The sequence below is a fragment of the Protobothrops mucrosquamatus genome, unplaced genomic scaffold (assembly GCF_001527695.2).
Source record: "Protobothrops mucrosquamatus isolate PMUCROS unplaced genomic scaffold, P.Mucros_1.0 scaffold223, whole genome shotgun sequence".
NCBI lineage: Eukaryota > Metazoa > Chordata > Lepidosauria > Squamata > Viperidae > Protobothrops > Protobothrops mucrosquamatus.
In genome coordinates this window covers 436,319-457,723 of record NW_015386575.1, presented here as the reverse complement: position 1 = coordinate 457,723, position 21,405 = coordinate 436,319, and the positions used below count along the sequence as shown (strand labels likewise).

Here is a 21,405-nt window from a genome sequence, read left to right as displayed (position 1 = left end):
CTCAGATACAGAACGTTTATTATACACATTAGAAAACTATATTACATTACTTTTTGACATAATCACCATTCAAATTGAGGCACTTGTCATAACGTCTTACAAGGTTTGAAATTCCTTGGTAGTCACTGGGCGCCAAATCCGGGCTATGGGGAGGGGGGTGATAAAAAACATCCCAACGGAACTGCTTCAAAAGTTCTTGGGTGTGTCTAGTGGTGTACGGGCGAGTATTATCATGAACCAACACCACACTGGAAGTGGTACCATAGAAAATCCCACCAAATGTGAAGATGCCAAAGGAGTACTGCTAGTCAAGTTCATGGAGCGTGGTTCGACCATCCATTCAGAAGTCTACTGTGAAACATTACGAAAACTCAGACGAGCCATAACAAGCGTTGGGGCATGCTGACTTCCGGTTTATTTCTGAATTGCCCTTGTACAATGTATAAAAACAAAACAATGTTCTGTATGATGTGAAGAGTGTCACTGATGTATTAAAAAAATCAGATTTCACATAGAACGACAGCTAATATCTTGAACAATTGTGACTTTTAGCTTTATTAACTATGATCAAGATTTCCATCTGTTGTATCTTCAGTTTCCTTGATTGCCTGTATATATTTTTTTGTAGTGTACACACATTTCACATTATTCCTAAAAAAAAAATTCTGCAGCTTTTCATTTCTTAATTCAGAAGTTACAATTGTACCCTCAAGAATCATTTCTAAATAAGATTTAACTGCTGTATATTAAACTATTATAGCTCACTTCCTTATTTTAGACATTTATGCATAAAAAACCCAAAACCAATTTATGCATAAAAAACAAAAGCAATTATTTCCATATATAGATGGGGGGTTTTCAGGATTTTGCAAATGGCATTAAATATTTCATTATAAATAATATAATTTAATATATTCTGCTAATCCCTCTTATAAGGAATCCCCATTAAGTATGCATAGTTGATGTTAAAATAAAGGGATTAAGCTAATAGATGATTCTACCAAGGTCTACATTTAAAAGTAAAGAAAGATGAAGAATGCAAAACGAATAGGCCACGTAGTACATATTGATATTAAGTAGGAGGTGTTTTTTTTAGGTAATTCAGTTAAGATTTATTTTAAAATTTGGAACATAAACATATGACCCCCAGGTTTTCATCAATTTGCAAAACAGATTTTATTATCAAGAAATTACTTATCAATGTAGATTATCTGTGGACGATTATAATGAAATAGAACAAACATTTGTTTGTTGAATGGTTTGTGTAGAATTTTCAGATGTATACAGAGTCATGAAAATCTGCCTTGTTTTTGTTACTTTGTTTTATGATTTTGTATTGTATATTAGTTTTTTTTAATTGTATTCAAATAAAAAATAAGATATACCTTTTAAAAAAATCAAAACCATACAGTTTAAAAAAGGATAAAAATATAATCTAAAAGGTAGTGTTAAATCATACTGATTGGCTCTAAAGTACATTAGAAAATACATCTTTTACTCAATTAAATTATTTGAATCAAAGCTGCCATTACTTATTATCTCCATTACATGTTAAATCAGCTGACTGTAAAAACAGTTCAACAATGAAACCAATCATCCATTTCCACTCATTGGTTGTATCCCAAGAAAGCGGGCAGCCATCTGTCAGAGGTGCTTTAATATGGATTAGTGCTCTAAGCAGGTTTGATGGCTTAAATTGCCCCATTCAAGTAGATAATTGCATGATCTTCAATCAATTTCATTACTCTTTTCATATTTTCACATTTTTCATGTCTGGGTTTCTTATAACATTTTCAAGCAGTATATTTTTAAATATTTGGGAGACAAATATTATGTATAGTAATTTACTCTACCATTGTCTGCAGAATTAAAAAAGAATGATAAAACAGAGTACTTCATTTCCTTCATAATGTAAAATTCATGATATATGACGTTTCTTCAACTTTATACCACTGTTATGTCACCCATCCTGTGTGCGTTTTCATACTACAACAGAGAAAACATTAATAATGAACAAATGAGTTTTAAAATTAAATTGTCTTTAAAAAAGAAAAAAGACTAACACATATACACATCTTTCCTAGTTGAATGCTGATCGATATAATACAACAGTGTTAATTTCCCACCCCTTGCAAAATAGGCAAAAAGAATTTTAATCTATTAAATCTGTTTCCAAATTGTTAGCCTGACATCTACATACTATATTTAACAAAATTGTTAACAGGAAAAATAATAATAAACATATTATATAAAATTATAAAAGTAATAAGAATTATTGATAGTAATAAAAGACAAAACCCTGTTAACAGTTATTGTAATTAACCTGTAGAAAATTTACCATGGCTTCAATCCCAAATCATCCCAAATATTAACCCTAATTGGTCCTGGATCAAACATCCAGATTTGTTTCTAAATACCATTTCTTATTAGTTGCTGATTGATTGAATACAATAAGCCCAAACTCCAAAGCCAATCTATTTCCCCCCAAAAAACAGATTAGATCACTCCTCAATTAAATGTAACAAATCCATTTCCCACTCTCCTTCAAACCCTTAAAAAAGACCCATTTGCCAATTATCCACCCAGAGAATTCTCTTATTACATAAAAGCAGAGGTTTGAGCTTCCAGATGTATGAAGTTGATTGTTATTTCTAAGTCCATGTTTCTCTGAATATTTTCTATAGTCTGTGTGGTTTCTGAGTCCATATTTAATATTTTGAAAACAAATTTCTTTTGTGGGTTTAAAGTATTTAGAATCGGTTTCTTCAGAATGTTTTCCAGTCTTTATGAATTCATCAAATGTTAGGAAAAAAACCAGCTAAAGATTGCATGTTGCTAGGCTGTCTCTTCCCCCCACCCCAAGCCTTCTCCTTCTCTCTGTAATCTGATATGTTGTAGCTCAATGATGTAGATAAATAAAACAGGGATGAAGAAAAAGAACAGAGAAGATATTTTCTATTTTTATCCAAAGACTTTTTGCAGGTTAATAAATTGCAGATTCGCTGCAGTGAATAGTCAATAATATATAATTCAAATATAAATCTTTTTCCACGCATCGCCTAGCCATTTCTGTGGCCCGCTGGCCAAGAGCCCATGGCCCGGTACCAGGCCACGGCCCATAGGTTGGGGACTCCTGCTGTACATAGTCAACTTAGTTATCTGAATAAAAATACTTAAAATATATTATTGGGCCTAGTAAGATTTTGACATACTTTTCTTTTAACATAACACGACATAAATCATACTTTGGACGAGCAGAGGAAACAGAATAAATCTCAAAAATAATTCTTTTTTCTGCTTGAGTCCTTAATATAGAGGACAATAGGAGAAGACTGGTAGTGCTCATTGTAATAAATTATGTTCACACAACCTGCTTTTCTCTTTATATTTGTTTAAAAAAATTCTGTGTTAGAAAACTTTTGCATGAAAGAGCATGTAACATGGACTATATAACATATCTATTAAATTCACACACTTTTTTTTTGGACAAAGATGAAAAATATATATTTCCAGTTTCATGAATATAAATAACAATCAAGCCCAGTATTTTTGGTAATTTTGCCAATTTGTTTTTGTTTTGGCTTAATTATGCAAAAAAGAACATACCTAATATGAACACATTATCCTTTTAAAAGCATTTACAAAACAAAAGTTGCAATATTTAAGAAAATCACAATATGATTTACTAGTGTCTTTATTGCAAACATACCAGTAATAAAACATCATACCAGTTAATAAAACCAGTTCCTATCCCAAATTTCAATGCTTATAATTTTTAACAAAAATTTAGAAAAAAAAATCCACATATAAGCGGGTTCATTACAAAACCCAAAACTTGTAATGGTGCCTCATAAATGTTCTTTACAATGTGTTCCATTTACTGTGTTAAAATTTTGAATCGTATGTTCATAATGCATATTCAAATCCTTTTTCTTCTGAAAGCATGGGAACATATGCAAAGAAATCCTTCTTGTTTTATTACAATAGTTACACCTTTTTAAAAACATCAATGTACAAACATAATTTAAAAAAACAAAAATTCACGAGTTTGACTAGACTGAGTAGGTTTGTTGAAATTAGTCCCCTGATTTCAGCAAGTCAACTTTAAACATTATAATTAGGTTTAATCCAATACAAATTTAAGGGGAAGCTGCCTTCTTATTTAACATTTGACTTTTATTAGTATCTTACTATTCTATTTTAAAAAGCAAGAAGCAGAGGTTATAATAACAATAATTCAGTAGTCTGGTGCAGTGGAAGTTGTATGAGTAACATCCCCATAAAGGAATTATAAAAACAGTAAAGGCAGAAATTCTGAAATACAAAATTATTTAGTGACATAACCAGCATTTGGCAGAAAATATTAAACAATAAAGGAAATGGCAGTGTTTTGTCAAAAACTGCTTTTCTTAATGGTGCAGACAGAAATTTTGTAGGAGAAATATGATATACAATCAAATGTAAAGTTTATTGAACGCACATTTAAGGCAGACATAAACATTTCATATCTAACAGTATCAACTAACCTAAAAGATCTCGATATCTGAAGACTAATACTTCACTTCAGTATCTAAACTTAGCAATAATACACTGTGCACTTCAAAAATTGTTTATTATCTAATTCAATATATCATATTATCAGATCAGGTCCACTTAAAAAACATGAAAATTATTTGTACTACTGTATTGCATTACTACATGTAGAAATAAACATTCTACTGTGTTGCATTACTACATGTAGAAATAAACATTCTTAAATTAAAATTAGTAACACAGAAACATTTTACTACAGTTAAGAGTAACATATTACAGGTAGTTCTTGTTTTATGACCATTCAATTACTATGGTGCTGAAAAGATGAGTTTAAGACCATGAGCTCATTGCAACACTCTACAATCATGGATTAAAATTCAGGCCCTCGGCAATAACCCCCCCTATCATCTATTTTCCCCCAATCTATTACTTTTTGACCATCCTACACAATGGCACCTTCGGCAGCAGGGTAGGGGCTGAAGTAGAAGCCCAGAACCTTCAGCAGTCTCAGCCAGCTATCACCGCCCACAAGCCTCTATTTCAGCCCCAGCATTTTCTAATCTTCCCCAAGTTTCATGAGAATGGGTGCACTATTTGAAGAATGGCAAAAGTCCCATTCTTAAGATGCTTCAGACATCTCATTCTCCAAATCGTGTGCTCCGTTCTTTCTCCAAGCCACATATCCCGTTCTAGTGAGTCTTCAAAATCTTCTGGTCTTCCACAGGTCTTGTAAGAATGGATGTACTATTTGGAGAAGGAATGGCTTACCAGTGCTGCTTTGCAGGGTGGCCAAAAGGGGGCATATCAGGAAGAAATAGGCAGATGAGGAGAGATGCACGGCCCTGCAGTCATAAAGCATTGCTTGGCCTGGTGAGATAGCTGAGGCTTCTCAGGATGCAGCCCCGTTGTGTCATGCTACTGGACTGGGGTGGGGAAGTTGAGGATTCCAGCACATTTGTACCACACTGCAGCTGTCCCCAACTTGCATGCAGCCTGCACCAGGCCTCCTATTCATTGTGGTACATGAGACACTGTCTGCTTAATAACCTATACTTCAGGATTGCTGAGATTTCGGTTACTAAGTGATATCACGTGACATATTGTTTTATGGCTGCATCACTTACCAACTGAAATTCTGATCCCAACTGTGGTTGTTAAGACAAGAGGTTACTGCAAGAGAAGTTTAAACATTTATTCTTGATATCTTAATTTTTTCAATTATTCATGTATACGAGAACCACTAGTTCAAAAAAAAATATCAAATGTAAATATTTAAACTTCTCTTGCAGTAAATTTTTGAAATTATTCATATGTATGAAAAGCATGAGAGCCAATCTGGTGAAGTGGTTAAGGCATCAGGCTAGAAACTGAGAGAAGTGAGTTCTAGTTCTACCTTAAGCATTAAGGTAGACCATAAAGCATAAAGCCAGCTGGTGATCTTGGGCTAGTCACTTTCTCTCAGCCCTGGGAAGGAGGCACTGGGTTTCTAAAAAACCTTGTCAAGAAAACTGCAGGGGCTTGTTCAGGCAGTTTCCAAGAATTGGACATGATTGAATGGTAAAAAGAAAGAGAAGCAAACTTTCTAATTCATTGGGAGCAATTTCCTAATAAGAATTTATAACCTATCACATAATACATATAAACTACCAGCTTAAGCTGATAGTCACATTTTGGTATTCCAGTTTTTTTATTGGTATTAAAACAGTAGAGAAATATAAATAGGATGAATTAATAAAAAAGTACTAAACAATAACACTGAGGATATTAATATAATGGAAATGCCCTCACCAGCTCTTGGGTTACAGAGAATTTTACTACAAAAATGTAATTGTTCCAGTATATTTTATAAAGTAAACATAAGTATTCTGATCCCATATAGAAAAGCTATTTGCACAAATCTTTATAAAAAGCAGGGAATTTCAAAATGGCAAGTACAGCTTGTAAAATGTCATTAATGATTGAATTCAGGTTTAATTTCACTATCAGATATGTAGTTAGTATGCTGACTAAATTCATTCAATATTACATATCTAGAAAGGACAGGTTTGTCCACATAGAACAGGGGTGTCAAACTGCCGGCCCGTGTGCCGGACGCATCATCCAGAAGCCGTGCCCACCCCATTGCCGGCAATGGCAAAACCGTCCCAATATGTTGTGCAACGTCACATGACGTCGCGAGTTTGACATGTCTGACATAGAACAAGCAATACCCTGTAAGACTGGAGAGAGCAAGAACAAGAAAAAGGGAGAAAAAGTGTGTGATAGGACATAAATTGGTAAATACAAAAAAACTTTGCATTACCATAATTAACAATGCATTTTAAATATTTAAAGCTTTTGAGAAAAGTACTCCAAAATCAATATTACAAGAATCAAGTCCCTATTTTCAGATTTGTGAACAGAAAAACTATCATTGTAACAGTTGTCATATAAACAAATACAAAATGCTTCATATCATACAATCTACTATATCTAATAGATCAAAAATTCATATTTCAATATTTAGGAACCCCTACAAATGAGGATAACATTTTTTACTGTCAACTTCTTTCAATGCAAGCAGTCAAACTTAATAAAAATCATCAATGTGGTAATGAACTGGTGAAACTTCAAATTAATGTCATGTTATACTATGGAACCATCTTTGCTTTGTGCTGGTATCATCACAGGAATAGCTCCCATTCTACTTAGATTAGGTGCAGCTACCTTTGGTGGATCAAAGTACTGGTTCTGAGAGGGAGTACGTTCAAAGTCTTCACTCGGCACTTTATTGTATTGAGTTTTGGTAAAACCATCCATATTCGACGGAGACATTGAGCCCAAAGATGATCGATTACTCCCTATATAGCTGCGGGCTGTTGAGGCACGACTCTTTGGAGGAGGGACATCCTCTCTAAAAATGAAACATATTTAAGAATTCACTTAAGAATCTTTAGAAACACTAAACACCCATCAGTACTATTTATTTAATGAAGAGTACTAACACTGCCATAATAGCAGGCACCTCATTTTCTCTGTCACAGTGTTTCTAAAACTTGGCAACTTTAATATGAGTGAACTCTAACTTCCATAATTCCCCAGCCACTGATTTATTCTATCCTTATTTTTATTCGATTATGTTTGTCAAATAAATCTATGTGACATAAACTATTTTTCTCATTTACTCTAAGCTATATTCTTTGAGCCTAAATAAATGTAAATAAATAAATATATGGCAATTTAAGATGTATTTTATTTATTTACTATTAATTTATTTGTTTAATTTATATGCTACCCACTACCCTGACAATTTAAGAAAATTAGTGTCTCCCAAGTTGCAGTTTCACTGTCAAAAGAAAAAAAAAATCACGGGCAGGGAATAAAGGAAATGAAGAAAAGGGGAAAAATGTAATTTCTTTAAGAACAGAAAGAATATACTAATATATATTATATTATGTTATTTTTTTATTTAAAAGCATTAATATTTATATACAAAATTGTACATCAATTATTCCCTTTTCTTGCTCTACTAAAAATAACAATTTATGATGTTTGTTGTTTTAGTCAACAAAATGGCTTTGAAGAACTGCTTTTCGATATTAGGGCAAATATCAGTATCTATTCAGTATTCTATTGGCTTATGAAGCCAGAATGTGCTTATTAGGTTTTCAGGCTGATATTGTTTCACCAAAACAAATACAAACATTTATCGACTATTGCGTCTAAAATGTGTCAGCTTTTTTGGTTGATTAAATATTCTTTTAGATTTTTAATTTTTTTTAGAATAATTAATATATCTATTATTATTGCTACTAAATTTCTTTATATTGAATTACACTCAATAGTTTCTACCTTTTAATCAGGTTTTGTCATTTATAAAACAAATAAAATCTTGCTAGCCCCATTACAATATTTTCCCACTTTATTTTATAAACTTGTGAATTTTGTATAACCACAACAAATCATATGAAACCTTTTTTCAAGCAAAAGATTTTCCAGACACTTCCACTGTTATTTAGCTGCTATTTTTGTAGATAAATCAATACTACTAGAAGTTAACATTTTTAGAAATGAAATGTTGAAGTAATATTCAGCTAATCAAAATGCTGCACCTGATATCATGTTGTACTTCTTTTTCATATTTTGTGTCTCTTCGTTTCTTATAGAAACAGAAAATGAAAAAAGCCACTAAGCCGAGTGCCAGAAGAGTCCCTATAACTGCTCCAGCAATAGTACCAGCTCTATCTATAGCTAAAATACAAAAAACAAATTATGTCAGGTAGCAGAAATTAATTTTTACATTTTAATGATAAATGTTTAGCTAATGTCTATTTTTATTACTTCACTGTTGCCTGTTGACTAATACTTACGGGGTGTAATAGTCAGTATAACAGAACATCCATCTCTGCCGACTTTATTGTAAGCCAAACATGTGTAAGTACCAGAATAAGTCTGAGAGGCATTTTTCACAAATAAGTCACCTGTAATGTCATCTGTAAATATTTAAGGTATTTGTTAGGTTTTTTTCTTGCAACAATATATAGAATAAAAAACAATGTTATTTCATGTATTTTATTACTTAAACATACCTTATTTTATTGAGCTAAGTCTACTGCTAATACTGAGTATTAGTATTATTTTGGGAATGAGGATAGATAAAAGCCCTTCTACTAATGCCTGTGCATATAAGCATTTCTACAGATGAACACTTTTTCTACTGTGATCAGAGTAGTTACTAATTAATCAAAAATCATACACATTTTAAGAGAGAGAGAGATTTCTGATGAAGAAACTAAAAGACTGTTATCACCTTACAAAATTATTAGTAATGTGTGAATTCTTCAAACAAGAAAATTCATAATACATGTTAAGTTCATTCAATGTATTTCTTTTCTGAGATTGCTAGAGCAACCATGTCTTTTGCAAAGCTACTCCTCCCTGTCCAAACATTCTGAGGTAAGTCTAAAATGGATAAGTACTACCGAGAAGACTTCATGAAATATTATAATTACCTCAAGAGACTTAAAGAATTATCTCCATTTAAAGTTTTAAAAAAATCTAAAGATTCTTACGCAAGGGTGTGCAAATTTACTGAATTAAGGAGCTGAAGCAAAGCAACTTATTAAAGATGGCAGATTCCAACCTGTGTTTTTGGCTGGCTTCCATTTAGGAACAAAACAAATATTCTATCCTGAACATTAACCCTTCCAAAAGAATATGGACAACAATAAGCAGTGGAGAACAATGCCATAGCTCTATTTCCTTCAGCTAAATTTTAGTCTATTTTCCCTTTTCAACTAGCTTTAAGAACTTAAAACTCTGATGATATATCACTGAGAAATATTTTGGACAGTTACATGGTAAATAAAATAAAGAAAATGTTTTTCCTTTTATCTCAAAGTTATATCTAAAATTAATTTAGCATTTGAAGACAGTAAAGGTACATGTAATAGTCCTGTCAATGAAAAATATATTAATAACATGAAAGCATACTTGGTAATGCTGTTGCTGGAAGTTCTTGTGAGCCAGTTGTTTTTTTCCAGGAGTAAACTATGATGGGAGAACCTTCTTGGGATTTACATTTCAAAGTAACATCACTTCCAATCTCCTGTGATCCTTCAACGTGGCATTTAGTTTTCATCGGTTTTTCTAACAAATAAATATTCTAATGTAAGTTTTAATGATGATTAAATTAATTAGCATTTGCTTGTATACCCAGGAGTATTTTGTATAGTCAGGAGATTACCAACAGTATGAGACCAAATCCAGAACTATATCACATATTTGTATATTAACCCTAAAACCATAACCTTTTCTCGGTTCACAATAATGTTCACAATAATCCTGTTATGTGCCTCCTTAGCTCAAACATGTATTTTCCTGGACTGTTATGTTAATCTGCGAGCCAAGGAAAAGTTTCCCACTTTAGGAGATAACAACCTATAATCCTGCTGAAATACTGTGTCACTTCAGATCATAACAGCTGACCATTCCAAGCTACTACTATTCTACAAGCCTTTGATCTGCAATATCACAGTAAATTATATGTATTATAGATATATAATTTCTAATTATATGAATTACCATGATGATAGTATGTCAGAACCAGTGGGTATTGGCTTAGGTTAAATTAGATCACGATTTAAACTCCCTTGGTCATTGTCTTATTGTCTTATCAGTGGTTCTCAATCTTTTCTTCACCATGGACCCCTTTAAGTCTTGGTGGCCACAGACCACCAAGACTTAACTCAAGATTGCATCAAGCCTTTGCAGACCCCTTGTGACATCACAGCCCCCCAGCAGTTCAAAGACCACTTTTCTAGGATAAAAGTAAAGAGTGTACTTTGTATGTCAATTTGAACTACTAGAGTAAATGGATGAAATAATGAATATATTAGAATAATGAATGACAATCTTAATAAGTGGAAGACCAACAAGTTACAAATTGAAACATATTAATCCCTCAATTTCTCTTTTTAGTTCTATGTACTAGTTCTCTTCTGTAAGTTTATTTTTAATTGACTCAACCTAGTGCTTTTATTCTGAAACATGTATGTTCGCAAATAAACTGCTTAGCTACAAAACTTAGAATCTGAAGAGACATCACAAATCTTGTAGGGGAAAATTTGAAAGTTAAATATAGTTTCATCTTAGTAGATCAAACTATATTTCTACTAAAAACAAAAAACAGAAATTTCAAGCAGCATACTTAACTAACATAGCTGCTTGCTAGGAAAGATTGGGATATGCATAACTCTGTTATGTGTAACACAATCCAGAGAATTTTACTAGAAAGTCAAATACTGTAGTATGAGCAGTATGACAGATGCCAATCATAAATTCATATTATGTAACACAACAAAAGTATAATTCACATATCATTTGCATTGCATATGTATCATCGTACATCATTTTTCCTGGTTTTAATTTCCCAAGGTCATGGGAACATAATTCAAAAGATTTGAACCTTAAAAGGTAACACATTGAAATTTATGAGAATTTAAAAAACAAATATGCTAATTTTAAAAGAAAAGTAACCAAACTATTGCTGAGTATCCAACAGTGCATTTTATTTTTTACATTACACTGCACTTCCTATGTATTAAATATTCATATTTAATATTCAAACAGAGCTATACAAAAAAGGCTAACCATAAATACCTTACCAAGTACTATCAAGTTGACTCTGTGAGTTTGAACACTAGGAAGTTTCTTCACTTTACATTGGTATAAGCCAGCATCTTCTGTTTTTAAATTTAAGATATCAATGCTTGCATTTCCAGATGCTGGATTTTGCTTAGCAAACTGTACTCGTCCCACCATACGATATGTATCATAAACTTTGCCTACATTATATATAATAACCTGAATGGGGAAAAAAGAAAAGGTTAAGTTACAATAGTGTTTAAAAGTTTGTGAACTCTGTTGAATTTTCCATATTTCTGCATAAATATGGTCTAAAACATGATCTGTTCGCCACACAAGTTCTAAAATTAGATAGAGTGCCCTGTCAAAAATATACTTGTTAATTAGTGATTGAAGATTGAAGATTGGCCCAAAGCTACATATTTCTGGGTGAGCAAAAACATGTGAATATCTAGGATTATCAATTCATTTGAAGGAGAAATGTCAAGCGTTTTAATCAATAGAAGATTTCAGCGGTGAGCATGGGAGGTCCTGCATAATTTAAAGAACAAAGTAATTCTGGATATTCACTATCAAAGTCTGATTCGCATAACAGGGTGTCATCTCCACAAGACTTGCATCATGCTTGGTATCCAACTGAGAGCAAATCCAAGTGATTTTATCTGCTAGATGCCCAGAGAATTCCTCTACAGGTTGGTTTTCAGGCCATCCTTTCCAATGAGAATCCAGATAACTCTAAACAGAGCCACTGTTTAGATGGCATTCAGTGGATGCAATAAAGGCAGAGAAGTATTGACACTTCGCCATTCTTACTGCCATAAGGTAAACCTTAACAGTGTCCTTAACATGTGTTTAGTCGAATTCATTCTTTGTTTCCTTCCAATGGCACTCTAGAGTCTCTTGAACCTTTTCAGCTTATTATGTTTTTGACTCATTTGTTTAATTGGGTTTTCTTTACCTACTTTTAGGACTTGTGTGGAGAATAAATTTTAAGCCACTGTATGTCTTAGCAATAAATAATCTGTTCAATATACTTCTCTAAAGTGCCCTAGAAAAGGATACAGTATTCTCATTAAGAATTTAACTTACAGTGCATACACAGACTAAATTCAAAATAAGTATTATATCCACGCAATGTCTTCTACTTACTGGCTCTTCCCCTTTTGGTGGCAAAAGACTCCATTCAATTTCAACTGTGTCTTCATCTGGTGGAGTGAGAGTATATGTGCACAGCAGTGTAACTTTATCTCCTTGAGCTTTTGTGATCGAGTCCTGTTCTGTTGTTATTGTTATACCTTCAGTTAGATCTAGGTAAAGTATTGTGAAATCAAGTATATTAGATTCAATATCTTAAAAGTTAAAGACAACATCTTAAAAATACATTGAAAACATTGAAAAATATCATTGAAACATTTTTACAGTTATCTTTAGATAACTAGAGCAGTGGTTCTCAACCTTTTTAATGCCGCGACCCCAACCGGTCGTAAGTCGAGGACTAAACCGGTCGTAAGTCGAGGACTAAACCGGTCGTAAGTCAAAGACTAAACCAGTCGTAAGTCGAGGACTACCCAGCCGGTCGTAAGTCGAGGACTTTCCCTGCCCGGGAGCACCGCGCATGCGTGGTTCCGCCCCCTGCGCCGGCCGAGGCGTAGCTGGCAAGCAGCAGAGACGGAGCAGGCTGACTACCAGCTGGCCCAGCCCAAGGGAGGTAAGGCACCCGCCGGAAAAGGGGAAAAAATGGCGGACAAAAAAAATGGCGGACAGCCTTGCTTGGCGACCCCCATGAAATGGTCGATCGACCCCAAATGGGGTCCCAACTCACAGGTTGAGAACCACTGAACTAGAGGAATCAATTGACTTTATAATTCTCATTTGCACATTATGCTCAAAAGGAGTATGTATTTTTATAGAAAAGACTATTACGAGTGAGTGAATGCAAGAAAGAAGGAGGGAGGGAGGGAGAGTGGGTGGGTGAATTAAGGTGGATCATGTTGGGCACCACAATGTTCAAACACTCAAGTCTTTTTCGGGTGAAACCAAAGCCTATTATGCCACATTCAGACTCCCACATGATCAGACAAGATGTCTGCGACATCATTGAGGCAGTCATGGCTGAAGATATAAAGTTGAGTATAATCAACACACTGATGATACCTCATTCCAAACTGTCAGATGACCTTACCGACCACCTCACACAGATGTTAAACAGGAAGCAAGAATCCAATCTGTGGAACCCCACAAAGCAGAGGGCATAGGCTGGACCTCCTCTCAACACTGACTGGAGCCAGCCACAGAGAAAGGAAGAGAATCAACCAGGGTGGATAATAATCAATTTAATTTTTAAAAAAAAAATATCAGTTTTTTTAAAATTTAAATTTAATATTTTTGATTTTTAGCAAATTTATGTCAATAAAATGCTTTTGGGGTAAAATCTATTTAAATATACTTTTCTATCTGAGATACATTAATAATTTAGTTTATTCAGCATGAAATGGAGCTTAGGTATTAGCATGAGGCTCTATATATTCTGCAATATTTACATTTTTGGTAAACTCATTTAATGAATCCAAGCTTTGCAAGCTGAGATAACACGCACTGCATTGATACATTCACACAATTTCACAGTAACCATGAGATAAATCATAAAACAAAGTTCAGGAATATTCTTTTATCCTATTGTTTTGCAAATCTATGTACACTACAAACTGTATGATTGTTTGAAGAAAAGTGCATCTGTACCAGGCTCTAAGTGTTTTAATTAAATAAAAGAATTTGAGTAGTTCTCCAACTACTGTGTTTCTCTGAAAGTAAGACCCAGTCTTATATTATTTTTGCCTCCAAAAGAGACATTAGGTCTTATTTTGGGGGGATGTCTTATATTTTTTGTGATACCTGCCTCGCCTCATGGTGGCGGCACCAAGAGCCCTGTCCAGCAGGCACCCATATGGCTGCCGGTCCACTTCTGCTGCGGCCGCTCATGGCAGGAGGCCGCACGGCACATCATGCTGCTGCCACAACGAGGCAAGGCTGGTGTGGGAGGGGATGGAGCTGCCCCATGTGCCCCGTACCTATTTACTTCAAGGCCCCACCAGCCAGGCCATTTCTTGCTTGGTGACCTTCCCTTTCACTCCCTTCCCTAGCCGGACTGCCATGCTATGGAGGATGGGTGGGATAGGCCTGGTCCCACTCCACCATTTTGGAGCCGGGGGAAGTGACAGCAAAAGGCTCCGCCGCTGCTGTTTGCCGCTGGAGGGGCTTTCTTCACACTTCACCCCCCAGATTATCTGCCTGGCGGCAGCCACCTTCTCCTCCACCAACTCTCCCGTGGCTTGCACTGTGACTGGGCAGCGCAAGCCTTCCCGGCCGCCTTCCACCAGGCCTCCGTCGCCACCACTGGAGATAACTGAGAACAGGGAGGGGAGCGGCTCTGCACAGCGATGCAGAGCAGAGAAGAGCACTTGCTTGCCGCCCTGCATTGCCCCGCATCTCCCTTCTCTGTTCTGGAAATGGCAGCCCCGTTTCCTGCTGCTTCTCCTCCCGGCACTGCTATAGAGTTTGGCTCCTCTCTCTTCCTGAAAGCATTTCTTCACTAACATTCTTTCCAGCTCTGGCACATTTCTCTCCTGCTGCAGGGAAACAGAGTTTGTGGACTAAAAAAACTTCAGTCAGAGCTTCCAACTTCTCATGAAAAAAAAAATCTTGTGAGAAGTTAGAAGGTCTGACTGACTTTTTTTAGTCCCACATTTCTTGATAATTACGGGATTCATACCTTACACTATATGCTCTAACCCCACTTGCTGTGAATCAACCAGGAGGTACACCTTTATTGCTACGTTCAGACCTCCTCGGTATCACCTGTTCATGTGTTTCTGTTACTCTTTTTATCTCAGGTCTATCCTCATCTATCTCTATTATTTCTGACCTGCTATCCTGTTCTTCCTTCTTTGGGCTTTGGGTAGCCTCTCCTTCCTGAGAACTAACGCTACTTGTTGGCATGAACACTTCAGTGTTAGCATGCACCCTGCTCCAATTATTTTGTTCTGTGAAACTGGCAGACCTTGATATCACATCCTTCCTTGTTCCATCTGAAAATCTATATCCCTTGGAACCTGGCTCATATCCTACAAACCTAAGTTTCCTGGCCTTTTTCTGTCCTTTCCTTCTGGTGCCTTTGGAGATATGTACCCAGGCATAACTGCCAAATGCCTTTAGGTGAGCTAATGAAGGTTTCCTTCCATATAACATGTAATATGGAGTTTCACTGATAGCAACACTCCATACCCTGTTCACTAAATAGTTGGCTGTTTTTATGGCTTCTCCCCAGTACGTGTTACTCATTGCTGAATCTGCCAGCAGTGAATCCTTCATGGTCTGCAATATACCATTTCTTCTTTCAGCTACTCCATTTTCTGCTGGTGTGTAAGGGTTTGTACATCTATGCTTTATGCCTAAATTTCTCAGCCACCTTGGGAAATTATCAGACATGAACTCTGTTCCCCTGTCTGTTTGCAGCTGGCATACTTTATGGCCATACCTTCTCTCTACAAAGTTCACCCACTGCCTGAACTGTTGAAGAACTTCAGTTTTGCTCTTTATTAAATAGTAGAACCCATAGCTGGTGTAGTTATCTACTAAGACCTAGCTCCTCCTAGAGAGGGCACCATAGGACCAATTAAATCAGCGTGCACTAACTGCAAAACGCTGTTTGTTTGCCTAATGCTTTTCTTACTTACAGGATACACACTAGACTTTGACTCCCTGCAAATAGCGCAATCCAAATATGTATTGCATTGTTTAATTTGTAGTCCCTCAGCTAGATCTGGCATCCTCTGCAGCACTTTAAAACTTGCATGTCCTAACCTTCTGTGTAATAAATGTACACAGTTATCATGCTTGGGAGTATTCGTGCACAATCTTACTGCTGCTTCCTTACCCTGTTTAACACCTTGTGCACAAATCCTCCCACCTTTCCTTATGTATATTGACCCTTAGCAAACATTACTTTATACCCCCATTTTATCCAAGCTCAAAATACTAAGTAAATTATGGTCTAATTCTGGCACATATAACACATTATTCAAAGTTTCCCTAATACCAGGTACATAAACTTTATCCTCCCCTTTAACCGCAGACTGTTGTCCATTAGCCAAGCTAACAAATGCATGCTTAGCTGGTCTCGAACTGGAAAACATTTGTGGGTTATTCACAATATGCTGACCCACCCCACTGTCCAACAACGAAGTGTTTTTTTCTGTTAAAGTTGCTGCCAGGGAAAATGTCGATTGTATAGCTCTATGATCTTATTTTGCTGCTCCCTGCTTCTCCTCTTAGGGCAGCATCTCTGGAGATGCTCTGTAGAACCACACATGAAGCAGCATTTCACCATGCAAACGTTCTCGGCTGCTCTGCTGGCATCTTTGGATGTTGTAGTTCTATTTTAGGCTTGGTCTGTGTGTTGTCGTCACTTCCCTCTCTGCTGCCTTTCCAGATGTTTCTGTTCCTCCTCCAGCAACCGGCCAGTCAAATAACTCATGGTTAAGTCCTTCTCCTGCATGGACTTTAAACTGGTCATTAGGATGTCCCACTAATTGTCCAATGAACTGAGCACCACATACACCTTATGTGACTCAGTAAAAGTCACCCCTCTTTCTTCTAATTCTAGGAATGTCTTTCTCATGGATTGCAAATCCGTAGACATGCTCTCTTCCGACTTCAGCTGTGCTTTATATAGCTTTCTTGTCAGCATTACTTTACTGCTCACAGTCCATCTCACGTACACACTGCGTAAAACTTCCCAGCACTCCTTAGCAGACTGAAGACCCCTCATGTGTATCAGCTGGCTATCCTCCAAACACAGGATTATACTGGCCAATGCTTTCTCATTCTTTCTCTGGTCCCCATCATCTAGGGCTGCAAGTGGATCAATAATTATCATCTACAATTCCTCCCTTCTCAGGTACATCTCCATTTTCAGACTCCAGGAGAGGTAGTTGGTCTCATTCAAACGATATAATACGAAACCTCCTCCCATTACGCTGACCGAAGCCATGTTGCCTGCTTCTTCAAACCACCACAAACCACAACAAACCACAAGCCTTAACTCCTCTGGCTCTGGGTCAAACTCTCACTGGGTTTCTCCTCACTCTGGGCCCATAACCTGACAGAGCATGCACAGTCTTATTGTGCTGAGATAACCCAGAAGTAAATACAGTAAACAGTGGTCTATATTAAATGGTGGCTTATATTACACTATCTACAATATACACTAGGAACAAAATACATACACACGGTAATACAGCAAACTCAAACACACAGTAATTACAGCAGGAAATGGACGAGAGAGAGACACTCCAGCAAGAGCCTTCCCTTTTATACTCAGGCTCTTAAAGAGACAGACACACACACATTCCTATCATTGCATCATCCATCTTACATTACATCAGCTGGTTAGCCTTTAAATCATTACCCTGAGAAGATTCATCATGGCAGCGCCTGTTAGTGAGTATCCACTCACCTGCTGCCTGCAACGTCCCCCACCTTATTGTGTTACTGCCGCATCACCAGCTGTCCCATTAAAGTGTATGGGACTGTCGGTGAGTCAATAGTAGGTCAGAGGAGGAGTCACTGTGGGAAGAGATGACAGTTGCTCTTTAAAAATTATGATTTAAATCGAGTTGATTTAAATCAAGCCTTTTTACTAGTGTTTTAAATCATGATTTAAATAGACTTGATTTAAATCAAATCCACCCTGGAATCAAGACAACACTATGGTGTTAAACTGAAATACAATCAGATCAAAAGCCTCAGGTACCCTCTTATTCCACATGGTGATCAAGGCTTCAGTTAGATTGTGTAGCAGATCTCCTGGACAACCCCAAGCTCCCTCTGAAACCCAAGCAAGTCAATTTCATGATAGAATACATTTCAACACATAGTTTAAAGAGGGGAAAAATATTTTGGAGGCATTTGAGGAAAACACCAAAGTTTGCTTGTGTTCGTTGATATATATCAGTGATGGTGAACCTTTTAGAGACCGAGTGTCCAAAAACTGGCCCCGCCCCCACTCTGCCCCACCCTGCCTGCCCGCAGGGCCACTCACCAACTCCAGGGCCCGCCGCAGATCGCCCAGGCAGCCCAGCAGCACCATGGCGGCCATGCCCTCTGCCCACACCCTGCAGCATCTTTGGGGCATGAGGGCAGAGTCTTGTCTACGCTGCCTGGCTGCCATGTCCTTGGCTCCGCTGCTCCGCATGGGCCACGCTCAGGGCGACTCTCCTCCAGGGAGGCTGCTGGTGAGGAGGTCGCAGGCAGAGGCAAGGCTGGGGCAACGGCATGTGTGCCCACAGAGAGGGCTCCAAGTGCCGCCTTTGGCACCCATATATATTATCAATAAAAAAGTCCAAAATCATTTAATATTTTAAAATACAATTACCTCTATTTACAGGTAATCCTCAACTTACTATGACATTTAGTGATCATTCAAAGTTACAGCAGCACTGAAAAAAGTGATTTACAACCATTCCTCGCACTTACAGAGCCTTGATGGCAGTGGTTAGAATGTAGTATTGCATGCTAATTCTGCCCATAGCCTGGAGTTCTATCCTGTCAGGCTCAGAGCTGAATCAGCCTTCTATCCTTCCGAGATTGATAAAATGAAGACTCAGATTGTTGGGCGCAATATGCTGGGCGCAATACTCAGAGTGCTGTAAAGCATTATGGAGCAGTATATAAGTGCTATTGCTACAACCGTCACAGCATCCTAATAATTATGTGAACAAAATTTGGATGCTTGACACCTGGCATGTATTTATAATGGTTGTAGTATCTCAGGGTCATGTTATCGCCATTTGCGACTTTCCCAGCTGACTTCCAACAAGCAAAATCAAGGAGGGAGTACTGATTTGCTTAACAACTGCACGATTCACTTACCAATTGCAGCAGCCATGGCAAAAAAAGTCGTAAAATTCGGTGGGACACACTTAGCCACCACCTGGCTTAGCAACCAAAATTCTGGTCTCAACTATGGTTGCAAATTGAGGACTACCTGTAATGGTATTTGTTTCTGATATAAGTGAAAAATTGGCCAAATATATACTGTTGTGTATTATAAAATAATACCAAGATGACATTTTGAGAATAAGCCTGAAACTCTGGCCATAATGCTATGAAATAATCATTTAAAAATTCACAATTGATGTAATAATTTATATTATATGATGCAAAACTATTTTCAAAAATATAAACATATAAATAACTGCTTTAACTATTAATTTTGATTTAATTCTATCCAAAGATAAAAATAAGTTTAGTTTTCAATACAATGCAGAATACTGATAGACTTGAAATGTTAAAAAAAAGAAACACTAATATTGATAAGTTACAAGAAATACTTGTAATAACATACCAAGAAATGGTAACATCTAATACAACAAATCAGAAATCTAATCTTCCTTTCCAACAATATTGTTCAGATTTCTATTCTTTTCCTTCTTACAATTACAAAGATATTTCCCATATACTGAGTGGCTTGCAAATATAAAGACCTTTAAAATAAATAGAATGTTCTCTGGTCATTTAAAACTTGGATTATTCTTCTGGTATATGTACAGGTATGTGGTATATCTCAATTATTTTTTAAAAAATGTATTTTCAAAAACTTAGTGCATTGTTTCAGAGGTTTATATTCGCATATTATTTAAATTTTTGAACAAAACATACTAGTTTTGATGTTTTAGTTCCCTTTTTTTTACTAAGTTAACTGGCTTAAATATTAATAATTTGATTCTACAATAACATTAATGTCTTATTCTGGTAATAATTAGTGTACATGTATGGGAGTTGTAATTTTTGTGTGCTTTCTTCATCTTCTCTTATAAAACAAAAGATTATACCTGGCCTCTGCTTTAGCTGTGTTTAAAGTAGCTGGCAAAATTTAAAAGCAAAATCAGGCAATACAAATTCAAAATACAAACTGAAATTAGTGTTAAATATTAAAATCATCTTTAAAAAAAACTAGCAAGAGAAATGTTTCATATTTCTTAAAAACAGATAGAGTGAAGACCAAACAATTTGTGAAAGAATTATGACCCATGATTTGGGAGGAAAGATGAAGTGCCTCTTTCACATGTCATGCAAATGAGCTTTTGCCAGTGGGATGCATTCAAAAGGGCTTCAAAAGGCCTTCCACTGCAGATCTATCTAGGATTATAAAGAGAGAGTCCCTCAGATATTCAAATCCCAAGCTAGTTAGTGTTTTTTATGTCAATGCCCACACCATAAATTGTATTTGATAAGCAACTGGCAAGGCATAATACAATCCCTTTAGCTTCACTATATGGTTCCTAGCTACTGTAATGGACTAATAGCAAACTTTCATTTCAACTATTGACCCATATAGAGTACACTGCAGCATCAGAACCGAAACCAAACATAGCTCTGTCCAAATATGACTAGCTAAAGATAAGATGTAGCTGATAAGGCAGACATAATACACAAATCCATTCATAGAGAAAACTGCAAACCTGTCCCCCAAATGCTATATCTCAATCCCCCCTGGCGGGGAAGGCTGAGGAATTTGCACAATATCTGTATGACAAAGTCGCTCGGATCCGAGAGGGTTTGGACTCCGACTGGGTGGCCCCGGGGGAGGAGGCGAGGGCAGGTCTTGAGACTGTTGTATGGGAGGAGTTTGACTCTGTGGCTCCCGAGGACGTGGACAGGATCCTGGGGAGACTGAATGCAACCACA

General features: G+C 36.4%; 1 protein-coding gene across 2 annotated transcripts in view; it reads right to left on the bottom strand.

Moving 5' to 3' along the window:
• Window positions 1–1,394: 1,394 nt before the first annotated feature.
• Window positions 1,395–21,405, bottom strand: part of CXADR (CXADR Ig-like cell adhesion molecule) — a 27,703-nt gene continuing 7,692 nt past the window's right edge. Inside the window, exons 2-8 of one of the 2 annotated variants that reach the window (XM_015814126.1) lie at window positions 12,808–12,965; window positions 11,679–11,877; window positions 10,006–10,161; window positions 8,883–9,005; window positions 8,625–8,763; window positions 7,240–7,426; window positions 1,395–1,986 (exon numbers count right to left, since the gene is read on the bottom strand). In XM_015814126.1, the coding sequence (XP_015669612.1) occupies window positions 1,945–1,986; window positions 7,240–7,426; window positions 8,625–8,763; window positions 8,883–9,005; window positions 10,006–10,161; window positions 11,679–11,877; window positions 12,808–12,965 (1,004 nt within the window). In that variant the 3' untranslated portion in view covers window positions 1,395–1,944. Of the gene's footprint in view, window positions 1,987–6,718; window positions 7,427–8,624; window positions 8,764–8,882; window positions 9,006–10,005; window positions 10,162–11,678; window positions 11,878–12,807; window positions 12,966–21,405 lie in introns of those variants that run through there. The other variant, XM_015814125.1, reaches the window with a different exon arrangement.